This window comes from Dromaius novaehollandiae, chromosome 6, assembly GCF_036370855.1.
Source record: "Dromaius novaehollandiae isolate bDroNov1 chromosome 6, bDroNov1.hap1, whole genome shotgun sequence".
Classification (NCBI taxonomy): domain Eukaryota; kingdom Metazoa; phylum Chordata; class Aves; order Casuariiformes; family Dromaiidae; genus Dromaius; species Dromaius novaehollandiae.
In genome coordinates, this window is record NC_088103.1 from 29,257,557 (window position 1) to 29,284,637 (window position 27,081).

Below are 27,081 nucleotides of genomic sequence, written 5' to 3' on the forward strand. Positions count from 1 at the left end.
CCCCCATGAGGACCAGGGCCTGCAAACATGAGCTTTCTTACAGTGGTCTGAAAAAGACATCATCTACCTCTTCTTCCTGAGCAGGTGGTGTAGCAGACACCCACCACACACCAGCATTTGGGGACTGCAAAATGGAAAAAAAGTCTTTTTTCCGCCTTGCAATAGAAGGCAGGCACTCAAAGAGGTTGGGGGTTCTGAATTGCAGTTGGCCCGCTAACTGCAATGGTGATGTTCCTAGTTGGTTGTTTTCTGATGTTACTTCACAGGGAACAGCCAATACCCCCAAAATGCTTTGAAGCATCTGTGGTTCTGGATTACATTAAGTAGCCCATAGTGATCCCACAAGGCTATTGCTTGACTGATACTATAGGTAAGCTTGTTTACAAATATGATGGTAGAGTATTGTTGCCTTTAACACATGTACAGATTTTTTTAAGTTCAGAGTGCAGGGTAAACTCTATTGTGTTTAGAATGTTTGATTTGAGATGATTACAGCATCCATTATATAGTATTTTACCATAAATTACTAATTTGGTACTCTTAGCCTCAACTGTGTTTTAACAAAATTTTTATCAGCAAATTGATTGAAGTGTTTGTCAAGATGAACAGGACACAGACTCCAAGACAACCACATTTTACAGGTTGAATACTAATACCCTACTTTGCCCTTCATGGTTATTTTCAAGGTATAGGGTGTTCTGAAATAAAATTATCTTGTGCAATCTGCAAATGTGCAGTTTATTATTGAGCATTTGCAAAATGAATTGCTTAATAAAATGATGTCTTGACAGCTCAATATAAGACTCAGAGACACATGTCTAGACTTAGATGTTGTGTTAATTAATTGTGGAAGTCAAGAATGCCTTCAGTTTTTGTTTTTGGTGGATTAGGAGTATATCATATTCAGATATTCAGAAATTTGTCTTCAGAAAGTATTAGAAAATTTTCCTAAAAAAAATGTATAATTTTCAGAAGTGCACAGAGGTAGAATAAGCTTCAGGATCTATGGTATTTTTGAGCCTGTACATGGAAGCACATACTTAAGTTATTTTGAAATCTTGAGGCCAGAATACTTCACAGAATCACAGGATAGTTGGGGTTGGAAAGGACCACTGGAGATCATCTAGTCCAACTTGCCTGCTCAAAGCTGGGTAAGCTACAGCATGTTACTCTGGACTTTGTCCAGTCAGGTTTTGAATATTTCCAAGGATGGAGACTCCACAACCTCTCTAGGCAACCTGTTCCAGTGTTCAACCACCCTCACAGTGAAAGAAGCTTTTTCTGATGTCTAAGCTGAACTTCCTGTGTTTCAGTTTATGCCCGGTGCCTCTTCTCCTTTCCCTGTATTCCACTGAGAAGACTCTCATGCCATCTTCTTTACTCCCCCACATCAGGTATTTATATACATTGATAAGATCCCCCCGAGCCTTCTCTTGTCCAGGCTAAACAATCTCAGTTCCCTCAGCCTCTTCCCATACCACAGATGGTCCAATCCCTTAATCATCTTCATGGCCCTTTAGGCATTTGTGGGATAAAAACCATAAAGAAAGGGAGAAAATGATGTGGTAGAATAGCAGTTACCTTTTACTGGTTTTGGTCAATATTTGCATCTTGTCTGACTAAGATTACCATATTTTGCGGCTTTGAATAACAGCCCGTTATCAAAGCAGTTGGGACCTTCATCATCTTTTGTCTATGCTAAATAAATTACAATATTCTTTAAAGCAGTTATAAGTTTATTATTCTTTGGGAACTGAATACCATTTAAACTGTCTCCTGTTTCCATCAGTGGCAGTGGTTTGGGCAATAACTTCATTGAGAGATCATGTTCACAGTGAGGATGTCAGTTTTACAATTAATAATACTGCAATTGTTACTAAGTAAAAATAATGTTTCTGAACATTTGGACAGGTGATTTTAGACTGCAAACTACAGGGCTGCTGGTTTGCTTCATCAAAATAAGTTGATGTTTGTAGTTTATCTACAGCGAAAAAACATGCTGTCCATTTCTTTTCTTCATAACAGTCTTTGTTATGTGAGTTTGTTAGCGTCACATTAACTGTAGCACCAGTTGTAGTTCTCAGGAAACTCATTGACCCTCTTTGTACTAAATTTTGTTAGTTCATCTTCATTGAATAAAGGACATCAGTGTAAAATCTGTTTATTAGAAAGCAGTTTGAAGAACCTCACCTTGAGGTTTTTCAACTGTTCTTGCCATTTTTTACACTATCCACATATTAAAAAGGGAGGGGGGGACAGGAATTGCTTCCCCAGTGCAACAGATGCTGTGGAGAAATTCATAGAATAGATTTAAAGCATACTGGATAAAAGTGTAAATTGGCAGTCTCTATTTAAAGGTACTTGTTTTTGACCTATTTTGTAACAATGGCTTTTCTCATGATTTTGGTAAGTTGCTACTTAGCAGAAGACAACCCAAAATACATATTTTAGTTCCCTACCGATGAAGGCTTATGACAGCACCAGCATTTCTGACAAGTTTAAAAGACACAAGGATAAAACACTAGACAGCATTCCAGATTTCTCAGCAGGAAAATGTAAATCTCCTTAATTTTATTCCTACTGAGCTATGGCAACTAAGGTCTTGTATTGAGATGTGAATTATTAAATAGACAGCATGATGATGATATGAGCAGGCTACATGTTTGTTACATGTATCAACAAGTTTGCATAAGCCCAATACCTTGTCAGAAATTTCTATTCCAGTGCATGTATTTGTGATAAAGGCAAACCATTTCAAGAGTATTATGCCTTTTATTCTTAAAAGCCTACTAAGGAAGAATATTAGATTGGGGAATGGAGGGAGATTTGCTGTATAAATTGATAGGTGAAGCTTTCTAGCTTTAGAACCTGTAGAACGTAAGCGTATCACAGTATTGAAGAAAACAGTCATGTCTAAAAAACTGAGCAAAGTGTAAACGGGATGTAGGAATGGAGAAAGATCAGATATTGTATGACTACCATTAGCACAGCTTATCAGCTTCTTTAGAAAAATGTTTTTGAAATGTATTTAACTGGCAGCTCAACTCTATCAATTGTGAAAGATCTTCATATTGAGGGTTTTTTTTTTTTTAATAAGTGGATACTGTAAAAAAAAAAAAAAAAGCAGTTGGGAACCTCAAGATGAGGTATTATATCTGAGATAAATCTCTTCTCATCTCTTAGAATCCAAAGTGTTTGATAGTAACTAGAGGATTTGGAACTGAAGTAGGACAGACTAGAAGTAACAGTGAAGCTCAGAACAACAGTAAAGAATGATGCATGCTTTCTGTTCATTTTATACTCTTTTGAAATATAAAGCATGACTTACATATGTACACTGCTGCATGGACTGACATACTAAGCTTGATGCGTGGGAGTCGTCACCCAATGAAATGAGTTGAACTGGAGACTGTCATGAGCTATGGGCATGCACAGTGAAGCATGAATGGTAGTGTTTCTACAAGCAGGACCTAAATATGAAATGTAAACATAGTTCACTTGCCATCTAAGTATAGATACCTCTGCAATGGTATCTCCAGCAAGGCTCTGCCTGCACTAGTATGCTGAAGCACTGATTTCTTAGACTCAGAAGAATGTAAGCTCCTGCAGTATTGCTACATTTCTTACCATAATTTTCTTCCTACAGAATTTCCTAGCAAAGTAGTTCATGATCCTGCCTACTTGATGAGACTGGACAAGTTAGTAATTTGAGAACAAACTCTTGCAGAAATTACAGCTTTTTAAAAGCAGGATTATGTATACTAACTGTATTCTGGGGAGGCTCAGTCTTGCCCTGTCCAGAGCCCACACAGCCATATAGCCTAGGCAGCTAAAAGCCACGTGGTCTCATGAGCACAGTGCTGAGCCCAAACTTCTGGGCGTTACAGAGAGGAAGCTCAAGATGCAGGGGGTGGTAAACATGGTCTCACAGCTTTTGGTTGACTTAGTGCTCAGACTGATTAAATGCATGTCAACTCAGAATATCCTGTTTAGACACAGAGTCTGAACACCATGATTTTGTAATCATATTAAAATTTCAAACATTTTTTTCATACTTGAGAATTAAATTTTATAAATCAAGGTTTTAGAAAACTCACAAATGCTGATAATGTCAGATGTAGGCACTGCTTATGCAAACTTTTATGACATACTGCAGTCATGGGGATGAAGTTGGAAAACCAGCACTGTCAACTTGCTAGGCCAGTTTGACTTCAGAGCTGGCATATGGTACCAAGTTATGGGCTGAGGAGTGATTGTGCACTCGAGAATAGCTTCTGGCTAGAATCCTGAACTTCTCTTCCCCTACAACTGGCATATCATTCAAATGAGGAATCAATTAAAATTATCAGTTTTGTTTAATCTTTTTCCATTAGTATATTGGATAAAAAGTATTAATATTTCAAGATAATGCTTTCAGTAAAATGTTATCTGGAGCAACTCTCATTTGGTAACTGCTACAAGCATCCAAATGTATAAAGAGCTTCTATTTTTGCTTAATCTTAGGGAAATATGAAGATAATGTTTTTTTATCTATCTCAGTAGGCAAAATTCAGCTGTGACTACAGTCATATGATCTGTTGGACTAGATCACATGGACCATGGGGCAGCACAGTTTGACTCAGTATATATGCCAAATTGTTGTTAAAAAAGATCATATGTGTATGTGAAGCTAAGGCTGGAATATCTTGGCCTGCCCCCTGTTTTCTCTTAATTTAACCAGAGAAAACATTCTGCATTTATTTTAGGAAGTTAAAAATGAAATTCACAAGTCTGTATATTAGGCTTCTTCAAAAGAAGTCTACTGTTTTAATTGGCGGACAAAGTGATGGTTCCCATGAATGAGACTCTTCCCACACAGTTCAAAGGAAATGGAGTCCATCCAACATTGTTTTATTAAGTTAAAGGTTTTATTCTTGAGAGAGCTGGAAACACAACTTCTGATGAAAATCAATTCAAGTACATTTTGAATATCATTAATTTGTGTTGTAAAAGATGATGCAGTTTGGTTGCTACTTTTCTATTTCATTCTGAGCTTCTTTGTTTGCTAGTTGTGCCATCATAACTGGCATGGGTAGATTTCCTGAGGATTGTTTTTGCTGAACGTATTGGAATTGTAAATTTATTTTTACTTAAGCTCTAGTAGCAAGTCTTGTTTTTAATTTGTAGTGCAAGTTGATTGCATAAATATAATTGTGAAGCTGTTTGATGTGTGAAATACAATTTGGTTTGTGTTCTTGCCAGTTTTCAACTGTAAGAAACAAATTCTGTTAGTAACAGTTTTAGAGCGAGTCAGTGAAAGGTTCTTTTTTATAGTTTGTTTTTCATCTCCTGGAGATTGAAAGATGACACTGTCTTGCAAAACTATTTGAATAATTCACATTATTGTATAGCTGAGCTGTATGATATGTTGATGTAAATAGCTTGGATATTTTCAGGAAAAAAAAGAGTGAGAAAAATCTGCAGTACAGAATGGAAGAAAGAGAATATAGGGCTGACAGAAGCTTAAGGATTTTTTTAAAAAAGTAATTGAATTATAGCAGATAGCCATTAGGATGTCTTACAGAAAAGTATAAATTTTGTCGAGAACTGATTAGAAAATGTGGAACATATGATTATACTGATAGAGAGCTACTTTTTCTCTGGAAAGGTAGATACACTGAGTTGACGAAGAGTTTGCCCAATGACCCACAGATACTGGAGATTTGTGGCGGAGAATCAGTCTTGTCTGTGCAGGCAGCAGCTATATTCTGGCTGGCCTGTTCAGGTTACTCTGCTTGAATTTTTCTGATATTGTGGCTCTGACTGTCACTGATGATTTTTCCCATTGTGCAGTAGCAAGGAGACTTGAGATAACATTAACTCCTGAGTAGATTTTCTCTGAAAAAGGCACAGAATAAGCAGGTGACAATGTTGTAGAGAGCAGAGTAAGAGAAAGGTGAACTGGCAGAAATACATAATCAAACAGCAATACAGACAAGTAGTTAAGAAGTATTAGAGATTATACAATAATAGCAATGGCAACACAGGTGTGACTTCCATGAGTTCAGAGAAAGTCTAACAAGTGATGCAATGGCAGTGAAATTACTGGATAACCAAAAGTAATTCTGAGGAAGCAAGATCTTTGTGGTGCATGGAGAGTAGCTGATTTAGAACCAAGGTGGCTTGTTTAAAATTATGGGTCTTCTTTAAGCTGTTACCAAAATGTAAGCATGATGTTTACTCGCTGTAAGGAATTCCAGAGAATTGCTATAAAGTTATATAAAACACAGGACTGTAAAGGACTACTTTGGTCATTGACTATGGTTCCCCACAATCACAGGCAACTGTGAAAAAATGCCTACTCCTTTCCAGCCTACAGAACATACCACAAGCCACAAAACATTTCTTCGACACCCTGTAAAAATCTAAAGTAGAACTAATGTAGTACAGAAGACCAAAGCCCAGAGAAACTACTGTGTGCCATAAGACAAAACCAGGAGAGATTAAGGGTACTACCAGTATTTTAGGTTCCTGCAGTTCCTAACCCCACCTTAGATCATTGTTTTAATACTGAGCACATAGGCAAACAGATGCTCAAAAACCTCTTGATTACACAGCTTTGTACCCTGCCTGCTGTTGCATCAGTACCTGTGAGCAATCTCTGATGGTTCAGATGTAAACCTCCCTCCCTCTCCACCTTGTCACCAAAAATCAATTATGTATGAAAAGGAGAAAAAACATTTTTGTGGCACAATGCTAGGCTCTATACTATAATGAAGGACTGTCTGTGAAGCCAAAATGACATCAGTTAGGTCATTCTCACATGAAGAATCAGCTTGGCTGCATGGCAGTTTATTCTGTTAAAATTTACTGTGCTTAAAAAAACAGAAAGCAAGCAGCAGCTGATCATAGTTCGCACAGTTGGACATTAGGGTTACTGAATTGGTCAACAATATTTTAACAGTTTGTACCACTTTCCCTGGGAAGTTTCTGGTAATGTTTGTATGTGATGCATACAATCATGCCCTTTAAAACTATTCTTCGAAAGAAAATTACAAAATAGTGACAAAATGATCAAGGCAACACAAGGGAAATATTCTTTTAAACTATATTCATCACACCCATTTCTTAAATCTACAGCTGCTTTTAGCTGAACAGTTTGAATTTTGAATTCTGCTGTGATAGATTGGTATTTTAAAATTTGCAATACCCATGAGGACTGTAACCACAGCTCTTAAAACTCTGTAAACCGCAGGGAGGTATGTCAAGCTGGTCTGGAGATCTTCCCTCCTAGTATGTTTAATGGTCAGCTAATAATATGTTCAAAAATAGGGTTTTTTTTTCTCTTCAGCCTCTGCCTACAAGTGGCTAAAGTTAAAATTTCTCCTTCATGCTAGTGGCCATTTCTATTCTATTTCATTTCACAATTATAGTTTGTTTTCTTGCTGTGACAGTCTCCTCCTTCTTGCACTGCTATAACCTTGTTCCTTACTTGTTTTCTGTGATTCTCTGACCAGGAAAAGACAATGTGTGCTAATCTGTATTTTAGTATGTCAGGAAAATGTATAACAATATGTATCTGCCCATCTTGCCCTTAGTAGAATCGCTAATTTGATTCCCTTTCCTGTACCAGCAGCCAATTATTAAAAAACCTGTAGGAGCTTACTTTAAGATTTCTCTTACTTTTTCAAAATTGGTTGAAATTAGTTCAACAATTTAGAAAGTTGCAAAACTTTGTGACACAATTTTGCCCTACTCTAAAAATGTATCTTGAATGCATTTTTCTTGTTTACATGTTTAATTGTCAATGGCCTAATAATACAGAAGTGGCATTTTGGAACCTGCTTTGCTACTTAATTTTAGAATACAGAAAGAGAGTGAGCGTAACAAAAGAAATGCTACCTGTATCACAGAAGTGCTATTATGTGCTAATATACAGCATCTAATGCAGAGTTTAGTAGGAATGGAAGAAAGCCCTCATGGTAGAAATGCAAAACCCCACTGCTGATCCTTTTCAAGAATAAGAGTTAGGGGTAAGAATGGTCTAATTCCTACCATTTCCTAGCAAATCTTCACACTGAGCATAGTAATTTCATTTAGATGGTATATACTGTTACTACTCTGCCTAAAAAATAAAAAATATGATGCATGATCCCAAGATAATGGTAAAGACAGTCATAATGACAGCAAAAGTTAAATGAACTTTACTTTTTACTAGTAAATTATTCATACATGTGGGGAAAGCAGAAGATGCAGCAAGGGTAATTCCAGTTGGATGTAAGGAAAAAAATTCACAGTGAGGATTGCTAAACGCTGCAACAGGTTGCCCAGAGAGGTTGTAGAAGAGCCATCCTTAGAGATATTCCAGACTTGCTTGGACAAGGCCCTAAGCAACCTGATTTAACTTTGAAGCTAGCCCTGCTTTGAGCAGGGCCTGGGCTGGGTGGTGTCCAAGGGCTCCATCCAGTTTAAGTTAGTGTGTGATTCTGCTCTAGTTACTGTTCCACTGGGTAGGGAGAGTAACACTGCAAACAGAAGATCCAAAAGAGGTTATATTTGGTATGTTTTCTTACCTGAGTAAATATGCCATAATTTCAAGGAAGTTCTCAAGATTTAGAAGTCACAATTGTCAGAATAAAATGGCATTTCCAACAGAATGTCTAAAGATTCAGTGTTCAGCAAAGATGAATGCTGTGGCTTTCCTCCAAATTACCATTCAGATTGCTCCATACTACTTATTAAAAAACGTAGGGATTTTTTTTCATTAATTTTTTTTTATTATTTCCCCAGTCCAGATGGGTCCCAGTAATTCTTTCTACAAAATGCAAGTAGCTCTTAGGATAACTGGAGGATAGTTGGAGACTTGCCTAGAAACAGAATCCAGTGTGTCTCCACAGGGATGTAAGGTTGTGCTCGTGTGGATCTACTTGCAGAATTAGAATTACTCGCTTGTTGAAAATGTTCCTGACAGCTTGGCTGTACTGACCAATGCATTTTCTCTCTGGAATTTACTTGAGAACTGACATAAAGTATTGATGTTATTTTAGAATGTTGCAGTTGCATTAGTGAGTAAAATTAATGAAGTGCTTGGAGTTCACAAATTCTTATGTGTCCTGACTGTTCCTTTAAAAAGATACATTTTGTTCTTACCAAATGTGAAGATTTACTCTGTCTTACATTGGCATGATTCAGTAGTTTTTCAGGGATTTCAGTAAACCACTCCTCTACTCTGATAATTCTTAGCAAGGAATCTTTATTTTCTGTATGTTAGACTATCTCATATATGTAAGGATGGACTTAAATTTAAAAAAGTACTGTTAGAGGACACTCCATTTCTGTGACTGCTGAGTACAACTCAGTCAAGCCAGATGTTTAAGAAACATGGAAAAATTAGAGCAGTTGCATTTTTGTCATTGAGCTGAGGGCTATAATCATCCTCTTTTTACACCACCTTCGCTGTTGGTAATACAGGACATATATTTAGCCATAGCTTAATTTACTTAATTCTGTTCTTCTAATAAAAATGACTGCTTTGTTTGATTCAAACACTACATCTTTGCTAAAAAGCAGGATCTGCTTTTTAATTGCAGTAAGTAGATCCACATGCTTACGTAAGTTATTTGGCCCTGTATTTTTAAACATACCTGTTGTATCCAATGCTGAGAGTTAACTACCTTTGACATGACCACAAATTCATAAGCATTTGCTAATATAATTTGCTTCTTCATGATACAAAGTAGAAATAATGGTTTAAAGATCTTTGTTATACTACTTTCCTCAAACAAGAATAAAATGAAAGGTTTCCTTGGACTGCTTATTTGTTCTTTCTGCTGTGGTCTTAAAAGGTGCTCAACCTCAACCTTCACCATGTTCAGTGAGAATTAAAAGAGCATTCAGCATCTCAGAGAGAGCTTGGCATCAGTTGGACCAAGCTTCTAAATTGTAGAGAGATGAGGCAAGAATTTTCTCATATACACTGTCACTTACCTGGCATATGGCTGGTATTCCTTAGAAGGAAGGTTTTAGTATGGCTTGTGGGAATCTATATGAGCTGTGTGTATGTGTAATTATCACAACTGCTGTTCGATTATTACTGTATGAGCTAAACAGTAAAATAATGCTGTAACTGTATCTATGATGTGCTTGCACAGAACATTGTATATCCATTATTGTGTAAGCACAAACCTAGCTGATAAATTCATTTAGAAAATAAGTTTTTTTCAATAGGGAGATTTGATAAACTAAGTTCTGAAATCCTCACATTGGAATCCAAATCTTACAAGTCTCAGTCATTTCGAAACAGCTGGGAAAGCATCAGCAGTTGCTTGTTTTAAATGTATGAACATAATTTAATAATGCAGTAGTCCATATTCAAGCAGGGCCGCTCTCACACTCATTCTGAAAAATGTCAACTGCTGCTAAATTGACAAAATGTGACTACTAATTAAAATACTCAGTTTGATAAGGAAAATTTTAAGTTACATGAACAAGAATTTATCTTCACTATCCCAGGAATACATTTCGTAAGCTGTGCTTTCGAAGGAGTAACATTCATTTAAAAAAATGCTACTTTTCAGTAGTGCAGTGCTTTCTGCAGTTTCCACTTTGAAGTATGTGCATACTCAGTGTCTTAATTTCATTTCAGAATTATTTAAAGAAAAAAATAACATCATAGTCTGTGAGGATGACAGATTTTCAAAATTAAAAAAATTCCCAAATGGGAATTGTTGGCTACCCACAATGTAAGAGAAACAGCTTTAGAAAACTGGGTCTTAGGCTTCTTTTTTCACATCCCTAAGGAATGATTGAAAGTATTAATATATTTTACATAGTATTCTTTATATTTTACTCAATATTTAAATAGATTTTCCTGTACTGTATTCTTTTCATCATATATTTTATGTTGTGTCTCTCAGAATTCAGTATTTGCTACTGTAAACTAGGCAGAGTATGCCTGATGGTATAATAATGGCAAACAGCGGTTAACAGTGGAAGGCCACAACCATCAAAATACAACTCTGTTAAACTATAGCACATGCTGCTGCTTCACCAGGCGCTTAGTTTCATAAACTCTTGCTCATACTGTGGGATTGCACCTCAAGATGAAAATTTTATTAGGAAAAATTATACACATTGTGTTGAATTATTGTATTTCAGATTTATCATGCACTCACCATTGAGCTGTAACTTTAATTATAAAAGTTTCTAAAAGTAACTCAGCCGTGCAACTGAACCGATGTCCATGGAGAGGTACCGGAGGGTACCTGCTCCGGAGGCAGGAGCCGGCCGCGCTCATTACCGCCTGCTGCCGCTGCAGCATGTGCCGGGTGCGAGGACGGCGGAACGGGAGGCCAGCACAAAATGGGCAGTTTGAATACGGGACAGACAAGCAAGGACCGAGCGCAGTAACTGTTAACGTGCTGGCGTTGCAGTGAATATAGGAACTGCCTCACCCTAGTTGCCGTTGTTGAAGTAAGTTTATGAGAAATTTTATAGAAGCAGGGCAGCTTAAAAATACCATAAAGGCAGCTTTAGCTTTATGAATAATTTCCTGATGATACTGTGCCTTTTTATGAACAGGGCAGCAAGAGCCGGAGCTCCCCGTGGCTCGCCCCGGTACGGGGAGGCACATGTAGAGCTGTTTATGGCGCTTGGGCCTAACTTGCCCCTGGAAGCTCGGCGGTCAGGGCAGGAGCGGGAAGGGGGCTGAATCTGAGCCTGCCAAGGGCAGAAGCTGAAGTTATTTTGCAGAACCGCGGGAGCGTGGCGCCCAGGGCCGCGCTACCTGTCGCCGCCCGGCCGCTGCCCTCCACCACCTCCCGCCGCCGCCGCCTCCCGGCTCGGCCCGCCCCGCCGCCCGAGCCGCCCGCCCGGCCGCGGCGCAGCGCAGCGCGGCGCAGCGCCCCGGCGCGGCGCCGCGGGCTGTGGCGCAGCAGGGCTCGGCCGGGGAGCAGCGCCTGCGCGCCCGTCCCGCCCGCCCTGGGACCGGCCGCGGCAGCCGGCGGGGGAAGGCGGGAGGCAGGGCGGGCTGGAGGGGGCGGGCGGCGCGCGCCGTTTCCCTTTCTCTTTCGCCGGGCGCCCGCCCGCCCGAGGCCGCGGGGCGCCGCCAGGTAGGCGGGGGCGCCGCGGAGGGCGCCGCAGGTGCGCAGTGCTGCGCGGCGCGGGGAGGGGGTCCGCGGCCGCGCTGCGCCGCCCGGGCCGGCAGCCTGCCGCGGAGGAGGGGCGGGGGCGGCTCCCTCCCGCGGGGCCCCGAGGCCTGCGGGCCCGCCGCCCCTCTGCGGGGCGGCGGCGGGGCCGTGCCGGGCGGGCGGGCGGGCGGGCGCCCAGCGGCCCCGGCACCTGTCACCCGCCGCCCGCGGCAGCTCCTCCGCCGGCAGCCGGCGGCCCCGCGGGGGCGGGGATGGTGCCTCGGAGCGCGCTCCCGGCGCGCAGTTGCTGTTACATAAATAATAACCGGGAGCCGGCGCTAAGTTCATGGCGACACTTGTCCGCCGGGGCAGAGTCGTCAGTGCCGCTCCGCCAGGTTTACGCAGCTCTCTCTTTCCGCGTGTGTTACAGGTACGAAGATGACTCACCTGACACAGGAGCGGGAGTTAGGAGCCATGTCCCTGTGAGACAACCAGGATTTCGGTCAAATGCCTGGAGAAGTCCTGCTGCACAGAGCAGCAGAGCAGCTCTCGTGACCCACAGGCGTCTGCACCTCCCGCGTGTCCTACTCTGGCCCAGAGCACTCTGTCAGCGTTTCCCGCCCCACGAATGGCTACTCAGAGGAAGCACTTGGTGAAAGATTTCAATCCTCATATCACCTGCTATATCTGTAAAGGTTATCTCATCAAGCCAACTACAGTAACCGAGTGCCTCCATACATGTAAGTAGTACTTTGCAAAACATCTATCCTTTTTCAGTAATACTTCCTTGAAGTGTTACATTTTTAATTTGATCTCTGTACTGGTTTTTGTTTACTTCTTAAGTGTTGCATGAAACGCTGTGAAGTCTCTGGTGGGGTGTCCTAGTAACTAGTCTGCCATTCGGGTCATCTTGAGAGCACGTCTACTCTGTTTAGCAGCACGCAGAGTGAGGATACCCCTTTCCTTTCCCCCAAGCTAGTGGAGATTGTGCTGGCTTCAGAACCAAGCATATATCCCTGTACCCTGGCTGATCAGAGGTAAGATCCTTAGGTTGGGTGTGGTATATTGATAACATCACCAGGCTGCTATTGAAACTTAAGCATATGTCTTGGCAGCGTGCATTATGGATGCACCGGTTTGGTCAGTACTAGCATACAAGTCTCTGTATTGCATTGCATGCCATGCCACAGTGCGTGGACGTGCTTGGAGGCTGGCAGAATATTTGGGTAAGGAGTAGGTCTCTCTGAATGAGACCAGCTCTGGAAAGACTGTTCAGGTTGCCTTATGCTTATATTTGCGTTACAAGAATTATTCTGTTACTTCCAAAACATTAATGTGAATGATACTAAACATGTGAACGGTCCTGTCAAATTCAGTGGGCCTGCTTGCACGAGGTGAATTACTTATATGTTTGAATTTTTCAGATTTGTTCCTGAATAGAAAATGTTTTGTTCAGAATGTCTTGAGAATTTGGCATCTTTCCAAATAAAATTTGAATTCTCCTAAAAGAAGGGTAGCAAAACCATACGTTTTCTAGTCGTTTTCCAATATGTAAACCTTTAGTAAATTTTAGTAAGAGCCTTGTGTTAGCATTTCCTGACATTTTTGTGCAGTGTTGTTCTTGTAGTTGTTATTGCCTTTACTGCTAATTTTCAAATTATGGTGTTATGTCTCTGGTGTATCAGGAGCATAGAGAATTAAAACATATCATTCCTGTATGTTGTTCCTAGTATGAAGATATTATTGTTTAGCATTATAATAATATTTTTAACTTAGTTTTTTTAAAATTTTCTGAACTGAATTTTTTGAAATCTCATCTCAGCCAAGGGTTATAAAGTGTTTTGGGTTATTATTCTTCTGCTTTTTGGGTTGTTTGTTAAAGGAATTTTTAAGTTTAGGTGGAGAGAAGTTAAGCAAAATGTTCTTACAACAACTTTAAATAAAATGGGAGAGAAATACATTGGCTATTATTAAATTGTTTTTATTTGGAAAATGGAAATGGAAAAGTTTCAGCATTAAAGTTAACTTTTTTATGATTGAAGTGGAATAAACCATAGTAACTTTTTTAAAGGTTGGGGAGAGGCAAAAAGGTTGTCATCAAAAATCAGCTCAGACTTTGACTTCATATTGTATCCTTCTGTCTAGATAATTCATTTGTTTATTCACTTTTGCTCCCATTACACAACAATAATGGCAAAAGAAGCATTTTTTTCTCAACCGCATCTGTTTCTCTTATTCACTTGTAATTGTGGGCTTTTCACTGAGGAGCCAGACAGCTCTATTACTGCCTGGTTCCCAGCTCTGCAGCCAGCTTAGTGCAAGTGACTGAGCTTCTGTATAGTTGCAGAGGTCTCCCCACACAAAAACTGTCACATATTTGGCCATTGACTAGAAATGCAGGAAATTAGGTGACCTTTCTCTGAAGGCAAGTTTAGTTGCCAAAATATGACGTTTATAATGCTAGAAAGGAAAATGAGAAATTTCAGATGTTGTACTAGTAATTGCCATAATTCAAAAAAGTGTTGCACAAATGATCAAAATCTGCAGATGTTAACAGTTTAAGAAGCAGAATATATTCATTAGGTAATGGGAGCACAATTTATTGCTCTGGAAGAGATGAAAAGCATGTATTGATGTACATGATCTGTGGTGATCATAGAAGAGCTATTGCGATCACTAGTAAGCAAATCAATAAGTGATTAATTTCATATCTTCTGTGTTAACTGAAAAAGTTAACTACTTAAGTTCTGCACTGAGAAATGTGTACCTTTTTAATATGAGATGTTTCTGATGCAGGCTTTGGAAATGTTGGACTGACAACTGAAGCCCAACATTTGCTGGGAAGAATAAGAGCAACTTAGGCTTCAGCAGTGCAGACTGTTTGTACTATCTCTGTTTGGAGGGAAATGCTTGTAATACTGCAAGAATAATTAATTCTTCTGCACACTCAGTACTTCAGTTTGGTTTTGCTCCTTTCAACAGAATGATTTTGTCTTATGGACTGAGACCTCTTTTTCTAGTCTGTTACACAATTGTCAAAGATGTTTAAGAACTACTGGCTCAAGTGGGCTAGATGTGAGCTTGGGGGCATGTCCCATTGTCTGTCTCCTGAGTCGCTCTGTTGTTTAGCACAGTGTGAACTTATAAAACTTGAAAAATAAACTTTCTTCAGAAACGTTCTTTAGTGTCCTAAAATATATCAGACTGTTTATATGATCATAGAAATGTTGGCCAGAAGGGAGCTCTGCAGGTTTTCTAGGCCAACCTCTTGCGTGAGGCAGATCTGTTGCCAACAGTAGACCAGGTCAGCCATGGCTCTGTATAGTTGAGTCTTAAAAAATTCCAAGAATGGAGATTCCACAACCTCTCTGAATAACCATTTCCAGTACTTCCCTATCTAGCTAGTGAGGAAGTTTTTCTGGATGTCCTGCCAAACCAGAACTTGTGACTACTGCTGCTTGTTATACCATTTGCGACTACCAAGAGTCTGGTTCTATCACTTCTGTAACTGCCCTTCAAATGGTGTGGGCTGTTATTAGATCACCTATTAGTCTCAATCGTGATTTGCTCTTGGTAAATCTCTGTTGATTATTCCTGATTACCTTGTTGTCCTTCACATATATGGAAATCGATTCCAAGGGGACATGATCTGCCATCTTGCCAGGGAGTTAGGGGAGGGTGTTTGGCTATAGTTCCCTGGGTCCTTCTTGTCTTTCTTAAATGCGGGCATAACACTACCCTTTTCCAGCCATCAGAGACCTCCCATAACCACCATCATTTTTATCAGTGACAGAAGGCAGCCTCACATCTGCATCAGCCAGCTCCTTCAGCTTAGTGGATCCTGTCTGTCTTACAGATTTGAATATATCCAGCTTCTTTAAGTAGACCCTAACGTGCTGTTTCCTGAATGTTGGTTGTCCCTCTCCTTCCCAAATCATGCTGGTATGCATGGAGATTTGAGATCAGGCTCTGCCTGTGAAGACCAAGGCAAAAAAGACATTGAGGACTTCAGACCTTTCCATATAATCCATGGCTGAGTTGTCTCCTTCATTCATCAACAGACCCACATTTTCCCTGAACTACTTTAGTACTTCTTTAGCTACTAGCCTGCTTGTAGGATCTCTTTATACGCCTCATTAGTTTTAGCTCTGGTCGAGTTTTGGCCTTCCAGGTTTTGTCCCTAAGTATCCTTCTGTTGCCCATCCTTGTTTCCACTTGAATATGCTCTGGTTTTGCATTTTCATTATGAATCTTTTGCACCAAGAAGTTCTGCCAGAATTCCCCATACAATGGGCTGGTTTGCTCTTGAGGTCTAAATAAGTTTTCTTTAAAAATCAGCCAGCTCTCCTCTTCTTACTGGCAGCCTTCCTGGGAATTCTGACTAGCAGTTCCCTAAACAAGCTGAAGCTCCGTCTCCTGAAGTTTGGAGTCCTAACTGCTGTTTAGCTTTTTAGCCTTCCTCCACATCCAGAACTCAGTCATCTTGCAGCCAGTACAAGGCAAGCTGCTGTCTGTGGCTGCATTCAGCACCATTTTTTTCCTGTTATATGAATCAGATCAGGTCAGATGGAGCATTACCCTTAGTTGACCTCTTTAGCATTTGCATTAGGAAATTGCCAGCCAGTGCAGTTTAGGAACTTGCTAGATTGTTTGCACAGTGTGTTGTCCTCTTAATAAAAGTCATGAAGACCAATGTCTATGATTGGGAGACTTCTGCTAGTTTGTTATAGAAAGCTGCAGGCACTTTGTATCTTGGTTGGGTGGTCTATAACAGGAACTCCCACTACTTGTCTGATTTCCCAGCTCATCTTGACTTAGAGGATCTCAACAGATGCAAGTCTGGTTTCGTGCTGGAACTCAGTGCAGCTGATGAACTCCTTTTCATAAAGTGACTCTCCATCCTCTTCTTCCCTGCCTGTCCTTCCTAAATATCTTATACCCATCCACGACAGGGCTTCAGTCATGTGCGCTACCCCATCAAGACTCTGTGGTTCAAATCACATCATGGTCCTGTGACTATGCATAACTTTCTCATACTTCTTGTTTGTTTCCCAGGCTCTGTGGATGGTGCACAGACACACCAGGTTAACCTCAGAGTGTGAAAGTTTACCTTGTAGCCTTCTCCATTGCCTGGCATCTGCATTGCCCACCTTCTCCTTTTGCAGTATTTCCTCCCTTAGGTCAGAGCCTATGTCCCTGTCCCCTAATGATTCCGGTTTAAAGCCATGGCTCAAGGCTTCAGTTTAAGTTACCATACCAATCTGGGACCCATTGAAGTATATAGACAACTTTTTTCCTGAGTGAACTCTTCGGTAGGCAGAAGAGCGCATGCTGAGATAGTACAGTGGACAGGATTGTAGATGCACAGTATGTTCTTTTGATCTGGGCGATCAAAAGCATCAGTCTTGCAAGAGTGGTGAAAGGACTTGGCAATTTTTAGGGCTTTAATAACTCTTGGAGCCCTTTATGGTATTTGCTTCTTAGTTCTTTCATGTTGCCGGCCCTCATACTTCTTCAAGCAAAATTGTACAACTCTTAATTGTGTCTAGGTGCTACAGCACTTATTTAACGGTGTTTAGGACAACTGAGTTGGAGGCCAAGTCTCTTACTACTTGGCCAATCAAATGAGGGTTGAAAAATAGAACTTAAATTATCTCCTGGATCTGGAGTCTGTCCTTCCTTTGGAGGTTATGTATCTCATCCATCTTTACAATAGCCCTACCACAGCATGGAAATTCAAGATAGGATCCAGGATAGGTCCCTGATCATCTGAGTAGGTATAGAGGTGTTAGAGGTGTAAGTGAAATGTCTAACTAGGAATTTTAAACTATCTTGGGCCTTCTGAATAACACAGATAAGAGTATTCTAGAGATAATCCTTTCAAATCATTGAGACAGAGCAATATCATCACCCCGTAATACGGTGTTTATTGATATAATCCTTAAAGTCACAATGATGGAAGACTTACCTTTCCCTCAGTTTAGAGATGCCCATCCACACAGGAGAATGAACAGAGAGATGGAGTTTTCAATATGAAAGTGCAGTAATCTTGCAACCTGAATGTTTTTCAGGTTTTGCTGTACAGTCCAAAATCTGCTCTCACTAAGAGGTCCCAACAGAACATAACTGCGGCAGAACTTCTGCTCCAGACAGGCAACCTGTGCTGCTTTCATGCTCCTTTTCCCATGGAAGCTTCAGTAAATAGCTTCCAGCAGGTCTTAAAGGTCAATAGATCCATCTTATTTTGAAATAGAAAATTTCAAACCATAAAGTCTTTTTTGATCCTCACATACTACCATTATTTCTGTCTTAATAGACAGGAACCAAGTCTGACTGTGTCTGGTGATTGTAATTAACAGTGGAGTAGTCTCACATGTATGTTTTTTTCAGAAAGGAGGTTAAATATGTCAAAGCTTTTTGTCTGGTTTCTATGCGGAGACTTTCCCTAAAAGTAAGTGCTTTTAAAGTAAGTTTAAAATGTTGGTAAAACTTCTCTGGTAGTAGATTAACAACTTCATCAAACATACCAAATGACCTGTTACATCTCTGTGCCATCACCAAGATGGGTTTGATGTTCCACTAACCGTGCATATCTTGTGTGCCCTCCTTCCCTCACTGGTTCAAGGAATGATTTATTCTGACCCTGAGAGAGCAGATCCTTGGAAGAATTTAGAGGCTAAGCTCCGGCTGAGAATTTGTCCTACAGTTAATTAAAATTTAATTAAACTAATTAAGCTTTCTCTTGTAGAATGTTGTGTAAAAAATGAATACAGGATGAGGTTTTAAGTTTATTTAGATATCTCATTGATCAGTGTTTTAAAAGTATCTTAGGAAGACTTCTCCTACTGAGCAATATGTGTGTAGATGTGCACAAGATAAGTACTTTTTGTGTGTATGGGTAAGATGACATATAATGCAATCCTGAGGCTTGTATATGTAATTTTTTTCAGCCGAATACCAAGATTTGAAAGCATGTATGAACCAGATGTCTCTGTATTGGAAAATGTGGCATTGTGTAGTATGTTACGATTGCCAACAAATTAGCATATGTCACACAAGTACTCTTATCAGTTGTAGTAGATCGTTTTATGTGAGTTTAACTTTTATTAGGGCCCATCCAAAGTGTCATAGTACAGCCAGGAAGTATGGGTCCTCACTTCATTGATGTATGTGGCACAGACCTCAAAATCCTTCAAACTGTATGCGTCCTGATTGAACTGTTTTCTTTCGCCTTTTTTCTCTTAATCTGTGATCTACAATGAAGCAAGTAAAACTGTATCATTTTGTTAATGTATACCATAAGTGTTAAAAGTTTTTAATTTATTTCCTGAAGTGATGAATTAAGTATATCTGTAATTCAGTTTTGTTTAAAGATTCTCTCTTTTCCCTACCCTTTTCACCCAATACTTTGACGCCATCCCATTCTCTGAAACTTCAAAGTGATAGTCTTTGGAAAATGTTCTCCTGTATGTCTCTTATATTGAGAACAACACAGGAAGATTATACCTGTCATATATGAAAATACTGGCAGTTGATCCCCTCCTACTAAGAGTATCATAGATCATTATTCTTGAGTGCTAGAATTTCTGTGTACGTTTGACTTCTGTGTTGCTGTCAGTAAATCGCAGGTACCTTTTGACAAACAAATGCTAATGGCAGCATAGCCTTACATGAGAAAAAGCAAAAGTTGTTTTAGATTACTTCAGTATTGATTTACAATTTTCATCTTTTTTCCTTCATTGTGTAAGATGACCTCATGCTTTAACCTAGCTGTACAAAGACTTGGTCCAAATCTGTATGTTTGTGGAGGTAGTGAATGCATCCGTGTAGAAGATTATTCGTAAAATTCCTCTCTTTCACTGGACACCTCTCTTTCACTGGAGATTAAAATCTTCATTAATCATTAGTCTCTTTCTTGGACCGCCGTGGCTTGCACAAGTGCCCTCTTCTCTCAAAAAAGGTCCAAAGAGGGCACATAGATATATTGAGACTGAGGACTTTGGTTCCTTTCCACAGATTGGTTTATATTATAAATAGTTCTTTAATTTACATTAAAGTGGATTTAGCAGGCTTTATGTTTAGCAGTATTTAATATTGCTATTGAACAATGCTAAACTTGGGAGGTTTGGGGAGCCAATCATCTGGCTTTATACAAACTTGTTAATTTTCTCTCCAGGGGTGTAGTTCTTCTGAACAATAATTGTCCCAAGTTCTTTCTGGGTATGAAGGAAAGCCATAGCTCAGATCATTTTTGTCTGTAGTTTAGAAAACAACCAAAACACTTAGGAAAGCCAGGTTTAGATTATCTTTACAAGGCAGATCAATGAGTCCTGCTTCAGGGTAGTCAGAACAGATCAGTGTCATCTCATTATAGACTTCAAGAAATTCTGTGACACGAATGGAGCAGAGATCTCAAGGGCGGGTAAAGAAACTCCTCAAAGAATTTCAGACATAGCTTTCTAAAAGCATAGGGAAGTGTGGTCTGAAGGAGGCCAGTATGGGATTCTAATTGCTTACAGAGAATAAGAGAAAACTCCCTCTCTGGTATTGATACCAAGCCACTGGTAATCCTGCTAAAGAATTTTTGTGTCAGTGTTCTCAGAGTCTCTGCTGCTAAAATCTCCAGAAGAAGAGAAGGTTCACTACAGAGCTTGTCAGCTTGAAAATGAAAATTGTCGGAATTCTGAATGTTGACCAGTACTGATGATGTTTGTACCATTTTTTACAAATTTCATACTCTTTATCAATCCTTCAAAATTTGCATCAGATTAGAAAAACTGAATCCAAACAGATACTGCTGCTTCTACCAGACTGGAGGCTTACCAAAAAAAAAAAAAAAAAATTAAAACCAACCCCTTCCTTTATCAGAGGGGTTGGTAGAAGAGGAAGTCCATCTTACTCTCTGGTCAGTATTGAAGTAGAGTTATGCCTAAGCTCAGTTTCTGTGATGTCATGTTAGAAAAGGTCTAGAATAACCCAAACCCTTATGTTACTTACCTAAGTGGCTTTCAGCTGAATTTCCATATGACCATTATTTATGACTATGTTAGACTTTATGATTTCATTCTCATAGTAGCTGCTATGACTTTTTTCACACTCTTTAAATTAATATTCTTCAACTAATGGAATTTCTGAGATAACAGATGATTCTTAACCCCATGGGTCTCATCAGTATTGTCATCACCCACCAATAATCTGTTCAGTTTCTCCTGAGGTAATACATCATCTCTATCTTCAGCATACTGTGGAAACCAGGATTATGAGATGTCAGATGTTGCAGTTGAAGAGATCAGTTGACAATAGTGTGTTCCACAGATTGCCTGAGTTATAAAGAAGCTTGAACAAAACATGATTATTTTGATTGTCATTGAAGTCATCCAGGAAATGCTTATTCTAAGACTTTTATTTCAGACTTCTAGCTCTAACACCTTTGTTTCTATATCTGATTTCTGATTTAATAGGTTAGTAATCTTTAGCTCTTTAATTGACCTCACCCAGACCTAGTATCTCTACACTTAACAGTGTTAATGCTTTCTGCTTCAATAATATAGAATAATCTTGCTCCAGAAATGTCCTGATTTTTTCATTTATAGGAAGAAAGGATCTTTTCTATCAATGAACAGTAAAATTTTAATTTTCAACAGTGTTAATTGCTGCCATTCATTACAATATCTCCTTTTCTAGACCATCTTTCTCTGAAAATCTGTGTTGCATAAAATAAATGTAGATGCAGTTTAATGACTTTATCTACATACTGTCTTGTGTTTAAAATACTTAAATTTTTTTACAGAGTTTACAATAGGTATTGCTATCAATTAAAGAGCCTCCTCCATCATGATTCTGTGCCATATTATCAAAAGATACTTCTGTTTTGATCTTTGTATCATGTGTTCAGAGTAGGATCTTTTTATGATTGGTCATTTTTTATTTCTCAAGAAGATAAATGAATGACTTGATACCAGGACAACATTATATACTATTTCAGAGGGGAAAGCTCACTTGATTCTAGCTTCCTCATGAACATTATATCAGAATTTCATATTAATTAGTGTTAATGATGTTTGTTCCAAAATTCAGATGACATGGCATGTTCCTAATTTGTCTAGAAGCATTTTTTTTCAATAGTCTTCTGGACTACTCGTAGTATCAAAGAAGGAAAGCTACGGTAATTACTGTTTGAAGATGAACAAGAAAAAATTGGGGAAATATTACATTTTGTTGTTTGGCTAGCTTATCAAACTCCATCTGTGCTGACTGTAACCACTCGAATGGTGCTGGTGGCTCTGATACCTGCTTGTGACACTTCCTCATCTCAGAGGCTCAAGCATGCACCCTGGCATCTAGCTACAGACAAGAGGGCTTTTCTGATTACAGCGTGTTACTGTACAGCACCTCTGCCTCTCCAGGCCTGTGCATCTGAAATGAGGGTACACTCCATTATCTATGAATATGCTGGAGGTTGTGATTAGGAGTCAGGATATTTATTTAAAGGAAGTGCAGCAGAGCAGATTCATGACACTTTCGGTGAGGAATGTCTTGTTTTTATCTATTTACTTTACAGTCATATAAAACTTAAGCCATTTTAAGATAAAATGCAGATGAAAAGTTTCAATCATGGTATCCAAAGCAAACAATGCAATTCAAAAAGCCTATAAAAGACCTGGGTGAAGAAATGACAAAAAAAAAAAAAAAAAAAAAAAAGGCCCACCCTCTATTTAATCTTGGCATGGCTAGTTGAAATGAGAGATGTCTAACTCTTATCCAGCTAGTGCACTAATTTAAGAAAAAGAAAATATGTTCCTGCAGGGGTGATTTTGTATATATTTTACAATCTGTTCCTCTTCTCTATTATATTGTTCTATCTATGTGGCTGGGTTTTGATTAGCGAAGGAACTAAGGGATGCCTTCAGTTGCTCCTTGCACTTTGTATCTCAGGTGGGTGACAGAAGTAAAGATAGTTCAGATACTTAGGGGAACTGGGTTACCTGAGGAAGGGAGCTGCTGATCAGCTAAAGAACTCCACTTTATGATGTTTGCCCGTGGTGGAACATGTGTAGATATTACATCTTAAAAAAAAAATCTTTCACCTAAGAATTTTCATGTCTTTTCATTTTCAAAGATAACTTTGATTTTTTTTTTTTCCAGTTGTAATGGAGATTCTCAGTCATGTTAGCAAAGAAAGATTATAGAAACCCTAACTACATGTCTTAAGAGTTATTGGGACTTATGCTTAAAGTTAACTATGTTCTTAAGTGCTCTGTTGGACTGAGGCATGAGTGCTTCTGTGCAAGTGATGAAATTCTTTGTGTTCTAAGTTTAGTGTCTTGATCACCTAAAGTCTACAGAAACCAGTTGTAAAATATTGGTATGAAGACACTACAGCAGCAAATTGTTTAAAGTTTTAGGTAGCAAAAGGATATAGAAAGTGAAGAAGTCCTGTCAGTACAGAACATAGCATTTGTTGGTCTCTATTAGACTTCTTACCCTGTGAGAATGTTAGGAAATACATGTACAAAAATGAATTAAGTGCAGTAATTTAACAGTTTGTAAGAAGTCTGTGATATAAGAAAAGTTAAGTGATTACAGTTTCTTGCATCTGTTTGCCAGTGCCAAAAACCTTACATCTTGAGGATTAAAAAAAATTCATTATATCCTAAGGGTTGAACTGTACTTTCATAGCACCAGTGTTCTCAGCTCCATTTCAGAGTCCCTGTATAAGAGGACAGCACAGTGCCCCACTTACTGGGCTTGTTTGGCAGGATTTATGGGCTTACTGGACTCATTTTACCAGGATTATCAGAAATCTGCCATGCATCCATGCTGCTACAGCTGTCTAGCTTGGGGAGGACGGCCACCAGTACCTCTAATGCAAAGAGCCAGCCACTGAGCTTTGAAGTCTGCGGGTCAGAACCAGAACTGAAAGTTTGTTGTAATTTCTACTAAAGCTATGAAGTTAGTGTCTTGAAGTTAGTGTTGTAAACCAGAATGAAAAAACACCTACGCAGTGGTTTAATGTGTGTATATTATCAGCTTCAGCTGATTTGTACTAACCTTCTGAGCACTCTAAGACAAACATGAGTGCAGACTTGGCTTGTTAGGTGACATTTGTTAAAATGCTTGATTTTTCTAGAGGTTTCAGGATTGCCATATGATTAAGATTAACCAGTTTGTCTTAGGAGTACTCTTAGTTCTTTGGATTATTGATGAGAGAAATTATAAAATAGTGTTTCAGCAGAAGGCATGTTGCAGTTGCAGCAGTTCCATTTACTTTTTCAGTCCATTTACTGTTAAATTTGTAGTTCTCATTTCAGTTTAGGTGAAGCAATAATGAATGGAGAAGGGAGTTTATCTCCACCTAGAATGTTGTAACACAATAATAATAGAAAATATATTTGTTCTCATCAACTTGAGTTCCGTTTTCTTATTAATGAAGGTAAAATCTGCTTTCTGCAATTAATCATCTGGAAGCAACAACACTGCAGCACTATGTTCAGTTTGATACCAGTTTATTGGATCTTAAATTCTCATTGTTTTGCTGGGTTTATTTATCCTTACCGTGAGCATGATCCTGATTTTCATGACAAGATTCAAGTATTAAAAGTTTACTGCTATTTCTGTCATTGCTTTTGAAGGCATGATGTTCAAAGGGAAACAGTCATTTTGAACCTGTGTACAGTTTCTGTGAACTTTTCTCTTCTAAGAAGTGTTTACAATAGTGTTTAATGTGCGCAAGTCATTTTTAGATCATCTGAAGTAATGAATGGCTCGTGCTGGGCTAGAACTCCCCAGCACGCACTTTCTCTGAACCTGTTCTTTGCATAAGCTGCATGGTGTGGGTGTTGCATTTTACAATGCTGTGAGAATTATAACATAATAAAAATACTGCATGCTATAAAGCAGTGTTTTGTCTCACCTGTTCTGCTGAACTCGGTGCTGCTGAACTGAGCGCTCTCAGTCTTAGCTGAGCAGAACTATGACTTACAGTAACAAGAAGTAGATAAGGTATATATGGCACGTTGTAATTATTTGCTTTAAAATAATATTCTTTTATGCTTGATGCATGAAGTAGTTACCTGGTAACAACAGTAGGCTATGTGCAGTCAGTAATACGTAGATCTTGATCCAAGCTTTATACTTTTTTTTCTGTCCTTCAGTTTGCAAGACTTGTATTGTTCAGCACTTTGAAGACAGCAATGACTGTCCCAGGTGTGGCAACCAAGTTCATGAGACCAATCCACTAGAAATGTTACGGTAAGATGGCATTAAACAACATTTGCTAAAATGCATGGAACAAAAGATTTTAAAAACTCTTAATATCTTTATACTGAAAGTGAATTCCATTTTTTGCTTATTTGTAAAATTATGTATCAACTGTTCTTGTTTGTAGATTTTGCCAGTTTTTAGTCACCAAATAAGTAGTAAACTGAGATTTTCAGATATAATAAAAGAAACAAAGACAAGGGAAAGACAGTGAGGTGGGACAGCGATTCTACAAATAAAAATATTTTTAAACCTCTAAGCAAAGAAAAAAAACAGACACCTCTTATTCTTTACATGAAGTGAATTACTGCAGTTCATTTTCCAGATGATTTAGGGGATTCCATGTTGCATGTAACTTTTTTCTTAGAGCAATATAGAAAATCAGTCATACAAATAACTGTTTTCCAAGGGATAGGCTTACCAATCTAAATTGACATCTGCTGTCAGACTGCTCACAAGGCAGTCATGAAAGACAGTTTTGACACTGATGGTGTGCTTTCTTCCTTAATCTTTTCTGACTAAATTGTGCCCAGTATCCTGCATAAATTAAAGTGGGATAGCTAATCAAAGTTTAATGGTTTTCATATACAGCTGGCTTATATAGGTCTTAAAGCCAATCAGTATGCTCATCTCCATCAAGCAATTATCTATGGAGATAAGCGTACTATAGTAAATCCCTGCTAGTACAGTTATCTGGAATAGGGAAACTCTTTTCTAAGATATCTGTATTTAAATGGATCCCTGCAGCGCTACAAGAGCATTCCAGGACGTACAAATTGTGTTTTACTGAATGAACAACAGTTTGAAAGGATGCACAGGCCATACCTGAAATTAAAGACAACTTAAACATAGGCAGAAAGCTAGCAAGAAACAGGGAGACAGCAGGTTATCAGTGTAGGACTACAAAGACAGACTGTCACAGGTTCTGAAAAGTTGGTTAGGGAACATAGCAAGTTTATGCTGATATCCTCTCCCGGTATAAGCCTGTAATTCATAAGGTGTGCATAAGAGGAGAATTTGTAAAATTTTCTTGTATTAAATGAAGTAGATCCAAATGGAAGTTAGCTGAATCTCTGTTTGATGTTCACTTTTCTCTCAATATTTGATAACCAGAACAAATTGTTTAAAATATTGTTGAAGGACTTTGAAGGGATTTAAAGAATTCAGCTTGTTGGTAGTTTTATCATATTAAATTGCTGTAGTCTTACTATTTATATCATCATTTTTATTTTTTAAGTAACAGAAAGTGCCTCAAGTCTACACTGAGCAGTGGTGCCTAATTCTACTAACCAATGGGCAGCAATACTGAGAAAATGCCCGCTGCTGGGGATACCATAGATTACTGTCCTTGTTGGTGTAAACTTTCCATTTCCTGAGCCTATGAGCAATCTTGGAAGTTGTCACAGGCACCATGTGATGATATGTTGGGGTCCTCTGGCTTAGATTCGCTTGCCTGGTATGTCCCTATTGAACTGTAAAATAATGGTGTATTGGCTGTAGTTATTGGCGATTACTGGAAGTGAGGGACTTCTGAAAGGAATTTTTTAGGATGAAAACTAGGTGAGAAAAATGAATACTGCTTAATGTACACATTAGGGAATGGATGCTGGTTTGGTCAAACAACCCACAAACAAATGCTTACTCATTCTACTGAAGGGGCCATTTTTACTCTTCACCCATTTTCTTCAGAGTTTGATAATCCGTTCTTAGGATC

General features: G+C 39.0%; 1 protein-coding gene across 6 annotated transcripts in view; it reads left to right on the forward strand.

Annotated features, from left to right (window-relative positions):
- Nucleotides 1-27,081, forward strand: part of PCGF5 (polycomb group ring finger 5) — a 78,284-nt gene that overhangs the window by 24,705 nt on the left and 26,498 nt on the right. For 4 of the 6 annotated variants that reach the window (XM_026094103.2, XM_064514031.1, XM_026094104.2 and 1 more), the window contains 2 exons: nt 12,538-12,847; nt 25,262-25,358. In XM_026094103.2, coding sequence (XP_025949888.1) covers nt 12,736-12,847; nt 25,262-25,358 — 209 coding nt within the window. In that variant the 5' untranslated portion in view covers nt 12,538-12,735. Of the gene's footprint in view, nt 1-11,865; nt 12,121-12,537; nt 12,848-25,261; nt 25,359-27,081 lie in introns of those variants that run through there. The other 2 variants (XM_064514030.1, XM_064514029.1) reach the window with 2 other exon arrangements.